This window comes from Salmo salar, chromosome 29 (genome assembly GCF_965601325.2).
Source record: "Salmo salar chromosome 29, fSalSal1, whole genome shotgun sequence".
NCBI lineage: Eukaryota > Metazoa > Chordata > Actinopteri > Salmoniformes > Salmonidae > Salmo > Salmo salar.
In genome coordinates this window covers 23,250,336-23,267,280 of record NC_138319.1, presented here as the reverse complement: position 1 = coordinate 23,267,280, position 16,945 = coordinate 23,250,336, and the positions used below count along the sequence as shown (strand labels likewise).

General features: G+C 44.4%; 1 protein-coding gene across 2 annotated transcripts in view; it reads right to left on the bottom strand.

The window, feature by feature from the left end:
• Nucleotides 1–7,925: 7,925 nt before the first annotated feature.
• Nucleotides 7,926–16,945, bottom strand: part of LOC106590380 (GTP-binding protein Rheb) — a 35,537-nt gene continuing 26,517 nt past the window's right edge. For both annotated transcript variants that reach the window (XM_014181353.3, XM_014181352.3), the window contains 4 exons: nucleotides 14,019–14,075; nucleotides 13,868–13,915; nucleotides 9,005–9,086; nucleotides 7,926–8,514 (listed from right to left, as the gene is read on the bottom strand). In XM_014181353.3, coding sequence (XP_014036828.1) covers nucleotides 8,422–8,514; nucleotides 9,005–9,086; nucleotides 13,868–13,915; nucleotides 14,019–14,075 — 280 coding nt within the window. In that variant the 3' untranslated portion in view covers nucleotides 7,926–8,421. The remainder of the gene's footprint in view (nucleotides 8,515–9,004; nucleotides 9,087–13,867; nucleotides 13,916–14,018; nucleotides 14,076–16,945) is intronic.

Sequence of the window (16,945 nt, the reverse complement as noted above, 5' to 3'; positions counted from 1 at the left end):
TGAAATAAATCATTATCTCTACTATTATTCTGACATTTCACAATCTTAAAATAGAGGGGTGATCCTAACTGACCTAAGACAGGGAATGTTTACTAGGATTAAATGTCAGGAATTGTGAAAAACTGAGTTGAAATGTATTTGGCTAAGGTGTATGTAAACTTACGACTTCAGCTGTATGTGGACCTGGAGAGCCGTTGCTAGGGAAAGAGACTGCCATTAAATTGGGTGTGCTAAAAGTGGGTGTCGACATAGCAGCAGTGACAGATGTAAAAGTGCAGATAAAACAGCAGTAGCCCAAGTTGTTTGAAGGGATGGGAAAGCTAAACACAAACCAGATCAACCTACATGTAGATGGAAACATGACAACAGTAGCACAGGATCTTAGGCGTGTACCATTCCACCTGAGAGGAGCTGTGGAGAAAACGATAGAGGAACTACAAAACATGGACTTAACGGAGAGAGTAGATGATGCCACACCGTGGATGAATCCGGTAGCGGTGGTGCCAAAACCGGACGGAGACATAAGACTGTGTATGGACATGAGACAAGCAAACACAGCAATCATACGTGGCATGTACCCAATCGCCAGAGTAGATTCCCTTTTGCAAGGAATTAATGGGACTGTCATGTTCAGTAAACTGGATCTTAATGGGGCTAACACCAGAGTCAAGCGGCATAACAACGTTTGCAGTGCATAGTGAGATATACAGGTATAAAAGACTCATATTCAGTATCAACATGAAATAACAACACTGGCTGGCACAGATGGGGTGAAGAACATATTGGATGACATCATTGTCCACGCCACGGATCAGGAGACCCATGACCAGTGGCTACATGCTGTCCTCAACAGGCTGAAGAGCTGTGGACTGACTCTCAACTCAGGTGAACATGGACAAGTTGGTGTTTATAGGCATGCTACTCTCACAGAAGGGCATCGGTCCTACAGCTGAGGGTGAGAGCAGCGGTCGAGTCCAGGGAGCCATCGGTCCCACAGCTGAGGGTGAGAGCAGCGGTCGAGTCCAGGGAGCCTACGGTCCCACAGCTGAGGGTGAGAGCAGCGGTCGAGTCCAGGGAGCCTACGGTCCCACAGCTGAGGGTGAGAGCAGCGGTCGAGTCCAGGGAGCCATCGGTCCCACAGCTGAGGGTGAGAGCAGCGGTCGAATCCAGGGAGCCATCGGTCCCACAGCTGAGGGTGAGAGCAGCGGTCGAGTCCAGGGAACCATCGGTCCTACAGCTGAGGGTGAGAGTAGCGGTCGAGTCCAGGGAGCCTACGGTCCCACAGCTGAGGGTGAGAGCAGTGGTCGAGTCCAGGGAATCATCGGTCCCACAGCTGAGGGTGAGAGCAGCGGTCGAGTCCAGGGAGCCTACGGTCCCACAGCTGAGGGTGAGAGCAGCGGTCGAGTCCAGGGAGCCTACGGTCCCACAGCTGAGGGTGAGAGCAGCGGTCGAGTCCAGGGAGCCTACGGTCCCACAGCTGAGGGTGAGAGCAGCGGTCGAGTCCAGGGAGCCTACGGTCCCACAGCTGAGGGTGAGAGCAGCGGTCGAGTCCAGGGAGCCTACGGTCCCACAGCTGAGGGTGAGAGCAGCGGTCGAGTCCAGGGAGCCATCGGTCCCACAGCTGAGGGTGAGAGCAGCGGTCGAGTCCAGGGAGCCATCGGTCCCACAGCTGAGGGTGAGAGCAGCGGTCGAGTACAGGGAGCCATCGGTCCCACAGCTGAGGGTGAGAGCAGCGGTCGAGTCCAGGGAGCCTACGGTCCCACAGCTGAGGGTGAGAGCAGCGGTCGAGTCCAGGGAGCCTACGGTCCCACAGCTGAGGGTGAGAGCAGCGGTCGAGTCCAGGGAGCCTACGGTCCCACAGCTGAGGGTGAGAGCAGCGGTCGAGTCCAGGGAGCCATCGGTCCCACAGCTGAGGGTGAGAGCAGCGGTCGAGTCCAGGGAGCCATCGGTCCCACAGCTGAGGGTGAGAGCAGCGGTCGAGTCCAGGGAGCCATCGGTCCCACAGCTGAGGGTGAGAGCAGCGGTCGAGTCCAGGGAGCCATCGGTCCCACAGCTGAGGGTGAGAGCAGCGGTCGAGTCCAGGGAGCCATCGGTCCCACAGCTGAGGGTGAGAGCAGCGGTCGAGTCCAGGGAGCCATCGGTCCCACAGCTGAGGGTGAGAGCAGCGGTCGAGTCCAGGGAGCCATCGGTCCCACAGCTGAGGGTGAGAGCAGCGGTCGAGTCCAGGGAGCCATCGGTCCCACAGCTGAGGGTGAGATCAGCGGTCGAGTCCAGGGAGCCATCGGTCCCACAGCTGAGGGTGAGAGCAGCGGTCGAGTCCAGGGAGCCATCGGTCCCACAGCTGAGGGTGAGAGCAGCGGTCGAGTCCAGGGAGCCATCGGTCCCACAGCTGAGGGTGAGAGCAGCGGTCGAGTCCAGGGAGCCATCGGTCCCACAGCTGAGGGTGAGAGCAGCGGTCGAGTCCAGGGAGCCATCGGTCCCACAGCTGAGGGTGAGAGCAGCGGTCGAGTCCAGGGAGCCATCGGTCCCACAGCTGAGGGTGAGAGCAGCGGTCGAGTCCAGGGAGCCATCGGTCCCACAGCTGAGGGTGAGATCAGCGGTCGAGTCCAGGGAGCCATCGGTCCTACAGCTGAGGGTGAGAGCAGCGGTCGAGTCCAGGGAGCCTACGGTCCCACAGCTGAGGGTGAGAGCAGCGGTCGAGTCCAGGGAGCCTACGGTCCCACAGCTGAGGGTGAGAGCAGCGGTCGAGTCCAGGGAGGGTGAGGCTGCATGAAAGGTTCGTACCTTTCTAGTCTTCGGTAGGTTCATTCCCAGCTCTCTACACTCTCAGAGCCTCTGCGGAAGTTGACCAAGAAAGACACAACATTCCACTTCGGACAGGAACAGAAGACGACATTTCAGACATTAAAAGAGAAACCTGGGAGCTGTGCTTGTGCAAGAACAACACAGAGCAATGGTTCCAGTCTGGTATGTGAGCAGGAGTCTGACAGAGTGTGAACGCAGATATTCACAGATTGAGCGTGATTGCATTGGTTTGGACTTGTGAAATGCACCAGCCGTATGTATACGGCAGGGAATTTGATTTAGTGACTGATCACAAGGCGTTAGAAGCTATTTACAGTCTTCACTCAAAGCCATGCACTCGCATCGAACAGTGGGCGCTGAGGCTCCAACCTTATGACTTTTGTGTTGTCCACATACCAGGGAAAAGCAACATCGCTGACCCTCTGTCTTGTCTACTCGGAGTGACTGCAGTGAAAGAATCACACACACATGGAGCAGAGGAGTATGTGAGATTTGTGGCTGTGAACGCAACTCCAAGTGCAATGACCACAAGGGAAGTGGAAGTGGAGGAAGCATTGGCTACAGATGAAGCACTAAGAGGGGTGAGAAATGCTATTCAGACTGGGTGTTAGGAGACATGCCACGCATATGCACCTATAGCAAATTAACTGTGTGTAATTGGACAGTTAGTCCTAAGGGGAAAAAACATTGTCTTGCCCCATGTAGCCTTAGCTCACGAGGGACATTAGGGCATTGTAGGTACAAAACTTCTCAGGAGTAAAGTAGGGTGGCTGGGCAGGGACAAGGCCGCAGAGAGACATGTCAAGTCATGTCATGGTTGCCAGATTGTAGCACGACCAGACGTGCCAGAACCCGTGAGACCCACAGCGTTACCTGACGGGCCGTGGCAGGACGTCGCCACTGACCTATTGGGTCCACTACCAACAGGACACAGGTTTCTGTACAGGTAAAGAATACGTTTTGTGTATGTCAGGTTGACTGAAGTTTTTATCAAATTACAATGGGTGGGTCTAATCCTGGACGCTGATTGGTTAAAACCAACAATATATCATCCAAACACCGGCTTCTCAGCATTATCACTGAAGTAAAGGGGGGGTGTGTGTTGTGTATTGATGTGACGTACTGATATGACGTCACCACATCAGTAAACAATGCGGAGGTCTTGTTACACCGACAGTCTTGGATTAAAGACATGTTGAAGTTTACCTCTGAGTCCGGTTGATCCAATTCAGAGTAATAACCTAATTTAGCACAAGTTGCAATTGTAGGATTGGACACAGTGCACTTTCACCACCCTGTGCCGTTCATTAGGAAAAACGAGAATGTATGCAGCAACCTTAGAATAACTGCTCAAACTCCCAGTTTTACTTCTGTATGCGTTTGTTTAATGTCGAACGAACAAATGATCTGTAAGGCATTTATAAAACTGTACTGAATGTTTGTGTTTCCATCACAGCTGTTGTGATTTGTTTTTATATATAGTATAACATTACAAAAAAAACTGTGGGCAGGATTTTTTGGCCATGTTAGATCCATTCCTTTTTGATCTCCCCAAGTACCTAGGGCAGGAATGGGAAACAACCTTTTGTAGGCCCGCGGACCAATAAAAAAAATATATACACTACCGTTCAAAAGTTTGGGGTCACTTAGAAATGTCCTTGTTTTTAAAACAAAATAAAACTATTTTGTCCATTGAATAACATCAAATTGATCAGAAATACAGTGTAGACATGGTTAATGTTGTAAATGACTATTGTAGCTGGAAACGGCTGATTCTTTAATGGAATATCTACATAGACGTACAGAGGCCCATTATCAGAAACCATCACTCCTGTGTTCCAATGGCACGTTGTGTTAGCTAATCCAAGTTTATCATTTTAAAAGGCTAATTGATCATTAGAAAACCCTTTGCAATTATGTTGGCACATCTGAAAACTGTTGTCCTGATTAAAGAAGGAATAAAACTGGCCTTCTTCAGACTAGTTGAGTATCTGGAGCATCAGCATTTGTGGGTTCGATTACAGGCTCAAAATGGCCAGAAACAAATAACTTTCTTCTGAACTCGTCAGTCTATTGTTGTTCTGAAAAAAGAAGGCTATTCCATGCGAGAAATTGCCAAGAAACTGAAGATCTCGTACAACGCTGTGTACTACTCCCTTCACAGAACAGCACAAACTGGCTCTAACCAGAATAGAAAGAGGAGTGGGAGGCCCCGGTGCACAACTGAGCAAGAGGACAAGTACATTAGAGTGTCTAGTTTGAGAAACAAATGCCTCACAAGTCCTCAACTGGCAGCTTCATTAAATAGTACCTGCAAAACACCAGTCTCAACGTCAGCAGTGACGAGGTGACTCTTGGATGCTGGCCTTATAGGTAGAGTTGCAAAGAAAAATACATATCTCAGACTGGCCAATAAAAATAATCTATTAAGATGGACAAAAGAACACAGACACTGGACAGAGGAACTCTGCCTAGAAGGCCAGCATCCCGGAGTCACCTCTTCACTGTTGATGTTGAGACTGGTGTTTTGCGTGTACTAAACTCAGCAAAAAAAGAAACGTCCTCTCACTGTCAACTGCGTTTATTTTCAGCAAACTTAACCTGTGTAAATATTTGTATGAACATAACAAGACTCAACTACTGAGACATAAACTGAACAAGTTCCACAGACATGTGACTAACAGAAATGGAATAATGTGTCCCTGAACAAAAGAGGGGTCAAAATCTAAAGTAACAGTCAGTATCTGGTGTGGCCACCAGCTGCATTAAGTACTGCAGTGCATCTCCTCCTCATGGACTGCACCAGATTTGCCAGTTCTTGCTGTAAGATGTTATCCCACTCTTCCACCAAGGCACCTGCAAGTTCCCGGACATTTCTGGGGGGAATGGCCCTAGCCCTCACCCTCCGATCCAACAGGTCCCAGACATGCTCAATGGGATTAAGATCCAGGCTCTTCGCTGGCCATGGCAGAACACTGACATTCCTGTCTTGCAAGAAATCATGCACAGAACAAGCAGTATGGCTGATTGCATTGTCATGCTGGGGGCTCATGTCAGGATGAGGCTGCAGGAAGGGTACCACATGAGGGAGGAGGATGTCTTCCCTGTAACGCACAGGGTTGAGATTGCCTGCAATGACAACAAGCTCAGTCCGATGATGCTGTGACACACCGCCCCAGACCATGACGGACCCTCCACCTCCAAATCGATTCCGATCGATTCCGAGTACAGGCCTCGGTGTAATCGTCAGTGAAGAGCACTTTTTGCTAGTCCTGTCTGGTCCAGCGACGGTGAGTTTGTGCCCATAGGCGGCGTTGTTGCCAGTGATGTAGGTGAGGACCTGCCTTACAACAGGCCTACAAGCCCTCAGTCCAGCCTCTCTCAGCCTATTGCCGACAGCCTGAGCACTGATGGGGGGCTTGTGCATTCCTGGTGTAACTCGGGCAGTTGTTGTTGTCGTCCTGTATCTGTCCCGCAGGTGTGATGTTCGGATGTACCGATCCTGTGCAGGTGTTGTTACACTCTGCGAGGACGATCAGCTGTCCGTCCTGTCTCCCTGTAGCGCTGTCTTAGGCGTCTCACAGTACGGACATTGCAATTTATTGCCCTGGCCACATCTGCAGTCCTCATGCCTCCTTGCAGCATGTCTAAGGCACGTTCACGCAGATGAGCAGGGACCCTGGGCATCTTTCTTTTGCTGTTTTTCAGTCAGTAGAAAGGCCTCTTTAGTGTCCTAATTTTTCATAACTGCCTACCGTCTGTAAGTTGTTAGTGTCTCAACGACAGTTCCACAGGTGCATGTTCATTAATTGTTTATGGTTCATTGAACAAGCATGGGAAACAGTGTTTAAACCCATTACAATGAAGATATGTGAAGTTATTTGTAATTTTTATGAATTATCTTTGAAAGACAGGGACCTGAAAAAGGGGCGTTTCTTTTTTTTGCTGAGTTTATTTAATGAAGCTGCCAGTTGAGGACTTGTGAGGCGTCTGTTTCTCAAACTAGACACTAATGTATTTGTCCTCTTTCTCAGTTGTACACCTGGGTCTCCCACTCCTCTTTCTATTCCGGTTAGAGCCAGTTTGCGCTGTTCTGGGAAGGGAGTGGTACACAGCGTTGTACAAGATCTTCAGTTTCTTACATGGAATAGCCTTCATTTCTCAGAGCAAGAATAGACTGATGAGTTCAGAAGAAAGTTCTTTGTTTCTAGTCATTTTGAGCCTGTAATCAAACCCACAAATGCTGATGCTACAGATACACAACTAGTCTAAAGAAGGCCAGTTTTATTGCTTCTTTAATCAGGACAACAGTTTTCAGCTGTGCTAACATAATTGCAAAAGGGTTTTCTAATGATCAATAAGCCTTTTAAAATGATAAACATGGATTAGCTAACACAACGTGCCATTGGAACACAGGAGTGATGGTTGCTGATAATGTAGATGTTCCATTAAAAAATCAGCCGTTTCCAGCTACAATAGTAATTTACAACATTTACACTGTATTTCTGATCAATTTGATGTTATTTTAATGGACAAAAAAATGTACTTTTCTTTCAAAAACAAGGACATTTCTAAGTGACCCCGAACTTTTGAACGGTAGTGTATACATTTATTTTTTTGCGGGGGTTTGGGGTTGTTTCTGGACAAGCCTCCGTCTCCCACAATGAAATTAATGTATTCTATGGAGGAAAGAACAGCTAGAAGTGAATTGTGAATCCTATAATTAGAAACCATCTCCAACTGGCTAATAGAGTGGAATATAATGAGTAGTAGATCTCTCGTGGACACATATTATTCCAACCCACCAGGTTTCCATTTCTCCTTGGTAACGTTAATTATCACGCCCCCCACCCCCCCTCTGAGAGCTGGCGTGAGTGAATGTGTGGAGCAGTGTGATGGCACATACTGTTTCCCTGACTGAGTGGCAACATCAGCCTTTTGACAGGTTCTGATGTAGAGGAGCCAACTGGAAGTAGAATACTGACTCCCTTATCTCTGGTAAGGGAAAAGATATATCATATACTATATGAATTATATAATGTATCAAAACACTCGTGTGTATTCTGATAATTTGTATAAAACAAAAAAACTGCACATTTTGAGAAATTAGAAAATCAAACTCTAGTGAAACAATATGCTGATTTAATGATTACAATCAAAAAACAGAATCAACATTCACTAGACTAGCAAATGAATGCTGGCCAACTGTAGTGGCCATAATAATAACATTTTAAGAAATACAATATACAAACTTTTCAAGGGGAAGGGAGGGGCAGGGAGATCAGGTAGAAAAGAGATTACAGGCTTTAAATGAGGAGTAGTAAGGCTAGATATTTCACCACGTTTGGTTTCTCAGAAAAAGGGGAAGTCGGGGGGAGCAAGACGGGTGTACCCTAAGCTGGGATCGATTGTTACTCTTAAATGTCGAAGTCTTCGTCTGTCCTTCTGGAAATGAACAAATTAATTTAGAAAAGAAAAAAGACAAGATGTTTCTCGATGGAGGAAAACAGGCAGTTAGCCACTTCAAGTAGAGGGATTTCCCAGTGTCCAGTGCTGTGGTTGGGGACGGGGTGGGGGGGACGGTGTTCGAGGGCCTGGGCGGCCGGGGAAGGAGGGTTACATCAGGGAGCAGGATGTCCTGCCCTGGGGGGCTCCCCCCTCCATCTTCTCCGCCTCCAGGATGGTCCTCTTGAACACCTCCACCGCTGTCTGACTCACACAGGAAAAAGGAAGTCAGAGGGAGGAAATGTCATATCACAACAACAGGGCTGTGCAGATGGGTGTTTTGTCTGCTCTGTGCTTGCAAATGCTACAATCTAGTGTAAACCAAAGTGACAGATTAATTGTTATTGCTAGGGTAGAAAGTAGGAAATCCAAACATTCTAGATGACGAGAGGAATATTTGATACAAACACTATTTTGATATCATCAACACAGTAGCATTGACCAATGGATCCAACATGCCTCGTGGTACAATAGGGAAATAGCAACAATTCTGTTGAATGATGCGTCCAGGCCATGTTGGCACCAAATGTTCCTTTAGATTACTCTTCCAATTTAAATTCAAACTAGACTGTAATTGCCTTGGAACATTCTGTGCCAAGATGGCACCCACTGCAATACTAGATGTCAAAACAGAGTTGGCCAAACTATATATCAATCTGGGAGTGGCTGGTGTCATCATCATCATCATCATCACCTGGTTCTCTTTAGCGGAGGACTCCATGAATGCTGCATTCCATGAGTCAGCCAGCGCTTTGCCTTCTTCACAACTGATTACACTGAGGAGAGGAAAAAACATATCACATTGACTACAATTAGCTTGTAACAGCAGCACAGCCTATACCCACAGTTCCTGGTTGTACTGAGAGGAATCGAATATCACAGTGAACACCATTTGCTTGTAACACAACAGCCTATAACCACATGTGGGAGCATTAGCTATAGGAGGGTAAGGCGCTAATGGAGAAACTGATCTGTGGTCACTCTCCCTATACTGTCCCAGGCATTCACTACACCATCTCTCCCCCATGTCTTTTTACACTAGCCTGATCCAAGATCGGTTTGTCCTGTATAGTCAACCCCTATGGTCGCAGCCCAAACAGACCTGGGACCAGGTTAGATAGTATTGCGATGCTAAGATACCCCCCCCGACGGATTCTAACTACATCGCATGAGTCTTTTTCAGCCGAGCCAAAATCTATAGGCTTTATAGCCTAGTGGTGTATCTGCTGACTGGTGTAACTGTACTACAGCACTCTGCATCCCTAACACTCACTCCTGGGATTTAATAACCTGGAGTTATTGATTCATCCTAAGGTTCAGCCGGTTCCTCACTTCGCCCCGGCGCAAGCCTTTCCCAGCCCTTGTTTAATGAGATCTGTCGCCACACATCTGTCTACCCACACACACACACACACACACACACACACTAATAAGATAATGCAGTTAGAAGAATACGGGTGATATACTGTACTGTTTAGCAGTAAACAATACAATGTAAACAATACAATGTATATTACATTGTATATAGCTAGTCTCTAGTCTATTTCAGGGTGGGATGATAGTTTGGGAGGTACGCTTTACTATGGAGAAGTCATTAGGAGAGACAGAGAAAGAGATACATTGAAAAAAAATTGAGAAAGACAAAAGAGAGCGAGAGAAAGAGAGAGAAAGAGAGAGAGAGAAAGAGAGAGAAAGAGAGAGAGAGAAAGGGGAAGTGATCAGTAATGCCTTGATTACTTCAGTTGGCTAATAGAATTCCAGCTGGCCCCAGGGCTACTATGCTCCTGTGTGTCTGTGTTTGTACTCACTCCACACTGAGAAGCATATGAATCCCTTCAACACTCCTTACAGCGTGCACATCATCATAATGGGGCCAGAGTGTGTGTATGCGTGGGTTGATGTGTGCATGTGTATGTGTGTGTGTGGAAGGGATGTTAGAGTAGCTGTCACTACTTCCCACTATGAGCTGGCTGTGCTACATTTCCTGTTTATTCTGGGAATGATAGAGGAGGCAGGAGGAACGATGGATGAAAAAAAAGGAGGGAGGAGGAACGAGGGAGAGCTATGAGTGAGTGACCCATTTTCAGAAGTGTGTTGAGCAAGCAGAGTGCACTGCACAGGCCTGGTAAGAAATGACACACAGGGGAAGTGGATCATGTCAGTTAGCAAGCTAACAATGTGCATGATATCTAACAAGCTGAAAAAAACAACAATCGGGATTCCTTTTTTTAACCGAAAAACGGACTTTCTCAAATCATCCTACAGAGGTTCATCCAGTTCAGAAATTTGATTTATATACAAGGTCGGAAAGAGCAGATTCTAAGGTTTCTAAAGCAAACAAACTCAAAAAAATAAGGACATGGTCTCTGTTTAAAAATACCACTTTTTGAAGCATAACAGCGGTTCCACACATTCCTCGGACACTCAAATTGTTTGGGAAAAATATTTATATTTTATTCTGTTATATTCCATTATATATATATATTTTTTTTTTGTTGTTGCATGGGCTGTGTCTGCATCTGCGCTGGAAGGTGGCTGAGCTACAGCGGTGTTCGCCAGACTATGAGACGTCCTGACAACCGGTCTTCTCACAAGAAACTATGACCAATCTATGGAAAGATGAGACTCTAACGAACACGTACAGTACATGTCGGCTGTTGCTCTAGGACACCCACAAGCCTCACAAGACTGGTCTGAAGATAGTGGACGTACATATGGATGTAGTTTAGTGCCCAACATGATTTTGTTTATATGGATAAAAATAAATAAAAAAATCCTGATCTTTTTTATATCTCTCAGGTTATATCTCTCAAACAAACTTCCTTTTGATTTCTTTTAACCATCTGTTTTTCCATGTATAAATCTATTATTCAATGCGTTTCTATGGGCTAATAGCAGTAAGGCCAAATTCAATGTTTCATCAAATATTTGTTTTAATTTTTTGGGGGGTAACACTTTACTTGACGCCCAGTGTAATAACACATAATGACACGGTCATTACCATGTCATAATGGCATAACAGCTTATATAACTTGTCATAGCCTGCCATAATATGGTCATAACACTGTCATGACCCATATTATTCACTACATATATTGACAGGAACGAATTGCAAGAATCACTGAAGCTGGAGACTCATATCTCCCTCACTAACTTTAAGCACCAGCTGTCAGAGCAGCTCACAGATCACTGCACATAGCCCATCTGTAAATAGCCCATCCAACTACCTCATCCCCATACTGTTATTTATTTTTGCTCCTTTGCACGCCAGTATCTCTACTTGCACATTCATCTTCTGCACATCTTTCACTCCAGTGTTTAATTGCTATATTGTAATTATTTCGCCACTATGGCCTATTTATTGCCTTTCCTCCCTTATCCTACCTCATTTGCACACACTGTATATAGACTTTTTCTATTGTTATTATATGTTTGTTTATTCCATGTGTAACTCTGTTGTTGTTTGTGTCGCACTGCTTTGCTTTATCTTGGCCAGGTCGCAATTGTAAATGAGAACTTGTTCTCAACTGGCCTACCTGGTTAAATAAAGGTGAAATAATAAAAAATAAAAAAAATATATATATTGCGTTATTTTATGGCTGGTTATGACACCTACATAACAGTGTCAAAACCCACATTTATTCAAATTCCTTTTTTCCCTGCCAAGAAGTTTCCTTTCATTTGAAAGTTTGTTTCTTAAATCCGTTGTTGTAATGAATTATTTACAGTCATGTTTTTTTCATCATATTTTAAATAACTCATGAAGCATTATGACCATCCTGTGTCACTTTATTTGGACAAGGAAAATACACTTTATGTCACTGTCAAGAAGCATTATGACCATCATAATCATATAAGCCAGATAGGCCTGTCACATACATGCCCTTATGTCAGTCATCAGTCACAAAGAGGGTGTCTTGTCCTGCTCCTGAAATCTGCTCCTGCATTCACCCCAGTCATCAGCAACAGAGCATTGAGGTATGTAGGTGCATTGAGGTATGTAGGTGCATGTCTGACATCAATGACATCGATCATTTACAATTATAATTTAATATGGTCAATAACATTTAAAAAAAAAATATATAACATAAACATACTGTTGAGACGTAGGCTATGATGTAATGGAATGTTCTGCCTTGTGTGGTAGGTTTTGACACCCTTATGTAGGTGTCATAACCAGCCATAAAATAACTACTGTGGTAGGTTTTGACACCCTTATGTAGGTGTCATAACCAGCCATAAAATAACTACTGTGGTAGGTTTTGACACCCTTATGTAGGTGTCATAACCAGCCATAAAATAACTACTGTGGTAGGTTTTGACACCCTTATGTAGGTGTCATAACCAGCTATAAAATAACTACTGTGGTAGGTTTTGACACCCTTATGTAGGTGTCATAACCAGCCATAAAATAACTACTGTGGTAGGTTTTGACACCCTTATGTAGGTGTCATAACCAGCCATAAAATAACTACTGTGGTAGGTTTTGACACCCTTATGTAGGTGTCATAACCAGCCATAAAATAACTACTGTGGTAGGTTTTGTGGATTTTTACACTCTTATGTAGGTGTCATAACCAACTATACAATAACACAATATATGTCACAACAGGGTAAAATATAAGTGTCATGACAGTGTTGTGATCATATTATAACAGGTTCTGACAAGTTACATCTGCTGTTATGACATGGTTATGACCGTATTATGACGCTAGGTGTCAAGTAAAGTGTTACCTTTTATTTTAGATACCTAAAGGGTCCTAAAATTCCAAATCAAATAGTTAAATGATCCTTGGTATGACCATCTTAAAACAATTCCATATAGCTTAGTAGAACCCCCCCCCCTATTGATTTAATTTGCATGGCGTATATTCAAAGGATAAAAATAAATAAAAAGACACCCAACCAAATCTGCACACCCCTACTCCCACCCGTCACCACTGCTGGCTGCACAACTGGATGCAAGGCATACAGTATGCCGGTAAAAATGGGGTCATAAAAACATTTCCCGATTAATTTATTATTATTTTTTTTTTTTACAGATAACATACCGTAAATTGTGTCTGAAATAGGTATAACTAACGTCACTCTGACCCAAACACGCAGCAGACCGACCTGACCCTGCATTCTTTAAAACAGAGCCAGAGCCAAAGACAGCTGAGAGCAGACTGGACCAGTTTCCCAGCCTAGCGTCAAGGTCTAAACAGGCCAGGAGTCTAAAAGAGACAGGACTACCAGGGAAATGGCATATACATTTTTCACTCCACGCCAAAGATGGCAAGATGTGGGGATTTTATGACAAGGCCTATAAAACTCCAGCAGATCAAGTCCTAAAGGTTTATTCCAGCCCCCCACCCTCTGTTGGAGCAATATACTTTCTCTCTATTTGGTCCTGTCTGTGAACTAAATGTCTTTGAACAGGTCTCCACGGACTCGTACAAACATAACGACAGACCGTAAGAACATTAAATCCCAGTTAAATCTAATTTAAAGCTGAAAATGGAATAAACTATCTGGTTCCTCTGAAAAGACCATCGGTGTGTGTGGCATACAGTACCGTTCCATGTGTAGATCCTTCTTGTTTCCGACCAACATGATGGGTACTCTGCAGAAGACAAAAGGAAGTCCTGTTAGTCAAATGAAATCAGGAAGTGAAACACTAGATATTCAGATTGAAATGTTTACAGACAGGAGAATAAGGTACTTACTGTACTTTACCAACCATATCCAATAATTTTTCGTGGATAACTTTTATTACTTCAAAACTGCAGCAGAAAAAAAAGGTCATTCAAATCTCTATTAAACAGCCAAAGTAACAAGAAAGTGAAAACATTCAACAAAGTGCTAGTGTACTGTAGACAAGATGAGTATCAACACAACAATCAATTCTCAAAAAAAATCTTCCAAAGGTAAATACTTAGAAGACTTGAAGACTCTCACTTGTACTTAAATGCATCCTTTATGGGAGAAAAGCTTGACATTGTCTACGTCGGACCATGCTAAATTTGTCAATAACCCATGTCAAATGGCTGCATTCTCCTATCCCGGCCGCTCCGTGTGTGATGAGTACATTCACGAACGTGGCCTAACAAAGGCGGTTGCGGTTGACCCATTGCTTGAATCTGTATGAGATGGGCTACTAAGCATATCAAATCTTTCCCGAGAAGAACCATCAACGCTGCTGTACTTAATGTGCATTTTCCATTGCTTGTTAGTTGCCTTGCCGACATCCAGTTGAGAAAGGTCGTTTCATCTGTGCCATAGGTTGTAATGTAGAGGCCTACTGTATATAATACAGACAGGCCTGATGCATGGTTTGAGACGCAATTTAAATAACGAATGTTGAGCCCCGGGCTGGTCAGTAGAAATGAATAAATCAAAGGAGACATTAAGTCAACTTGACAGCATTAACTGGCCAGTGGAAAGTAAAGAGACGTAATGGGATGTGGTTAGGAACAGCTTTCTCCAGGGAAAGTCTCCCGAGGCCCGCTCCCATGGCAACTACCATAGGACCCAGGGGGATTTAGGATTAAACACACTCTCTAGCCTAGACTACAGTATGATGGTCTTACACAGAACAAAGAGTTTGACACAGTATGAATCCTGTTGTCATTTAAGATGTCTGAAGTGTGGAGGCATTACAGGAGAGAAAGTGCAGCTTTGATGCACTTCTATATTTAAAGGGGAATAACGGGACATTTCGAAAGTGTCTATGTTCCTAAACAACTCTGATTCGTTCAGGGATAGCGAGGTCAAGCTAGCGCGAGAGCTGCGTCACAGGGTTATACAGCCCCCCCCCACACTCACTGCACCGCGAGATAGAACTTTGTGGAATAACGCAAATCTACAAAAAATATAAACATTCTGTCACAGCTAAAATACAAGAGTCGGGAAGTCCAATCGATTGTGAGATATAGCATATACATTTTATGTGATAAATGTGGGTCGCGGGTTCACAACTGTACCTTTTCTGAAATCTCTGCCAAGCAAAGAGTTTTGGAATATATTGTGCAATAGGCTATAAGGCTTTTGCAAGTTGGGAGTTCATCCTGGTTCAAGTCCCGTGCACGAAGCTGGAGAAATGTACAGTGCATTCGGAAAGTATTCAGACCCCTTCCCTTTTTCCACATTCTGTTGCCTTACAGCCTTATTCTAAAATATATTTATATATATTTTCCAACAGGAGAACGACCCTAAGCACACAGCCAAGGCAACGCAGGAGTGGCTTCGGGACAAGTCTCTGAATGTCCTTGAGTGGCCCAGCCAAATCCCGGACTTGATCAAACATCTCTGGAGAGACCTGAAAATAGCTGTGCAGCGACGTTTCCCACCCAACCTGACAGAGCTTGAGAGGATCTGCAGAGAAGAATGGAAGAAACTCCCCAAATACAGGTGTGCCAAGCTTGTAGCGTCATACCCAAGAAGACTCAAGGCTGTAATCGCTGTCAAAGGTGCTTCAACAAAGTACTGAGTAAAGGGTGTGAATACTTATGTAAATGTGATATTCCCATTTGTATTTTTAATACATTTGCAAAAATGTCTAGAAACCTGATTTGCTTTGTCATTATGGGGTATTGTGTGTAAATTGATGAGGAAAAAACCCCCCAATGTAATCAATTTTAGAATATGTCTGTAACGTAACAAAATGTGGAAAAGGTAAAGGGGTCTGAATACTTTCTGAATGTACTGTAAACTGAAGCAAAGTTTCACCCACATTTCAGATAAGAAAATATCCGCCTACCTTTATCATGTCAACCATCCATCCAATTTAAATAATTCCATGTGTCCGCCTTTTGTCTTTATAAACTTTCACATAGTCTGTTCCATGGTATGGGGTAATCCAATGAGCAACACTGCAGCTGTTGATTGCAGTGATCATAATTCATCACGTATGCTATATATAATCAATACATTACTTTTTCAAGGAGTAAGGTATTTGATGCAAACATAGGCTATAAGAATACTTTTCCATTTGATCAAATCTGCCTACATTATAACATTCTCTTGCATGCTCGAGGAAGGCAATTTGGCCCTGGCTTGAAAATGAAGTCCCCTGTATAATTTAGTAAATGATTGTCATTCTTCTACGGATTTGAACATGTAAATGTAGGTTAATAATACTTTGACAGTGAGCATATATCACATTTCAATAGACGCACGCATCAGTGTCTATTATGTCTGCAACAGAAATAATTTCACAAGGATATGTTTGCTGTCAGCTGGCTATTGTAGGAAAGTTACAATCTAATTCTACATTTGCATAAATTTGCCTTATAACCCATATGTGTCATCCTATGAATTTCACATTATGTTGCACACTCACTAGTCTTTCCCTCTCATTTTAGTAGATACTGTATATTTTCCCGTAATGATCTGATCACACCATGCAATGAGGGATGTAGCCTACAGTCAGAGAGGGAAGATGGACAATGTTGATTGGCAGGTGAAATTATGTCCAATGGGGTTGCAATGTAAAAGTGGGAGGCGGGATTAGGTTGGCTCCTTTCCTCCTTGCTTGGTTGAGATCGCAGAAACTGTCATATTGTGAATCCGCGACCCAAATTGACCACATATAATGTGTATGCCACATCTCACAATCGATTGGACTTCCCAAATGTAGTATTTTTGCTGTGAC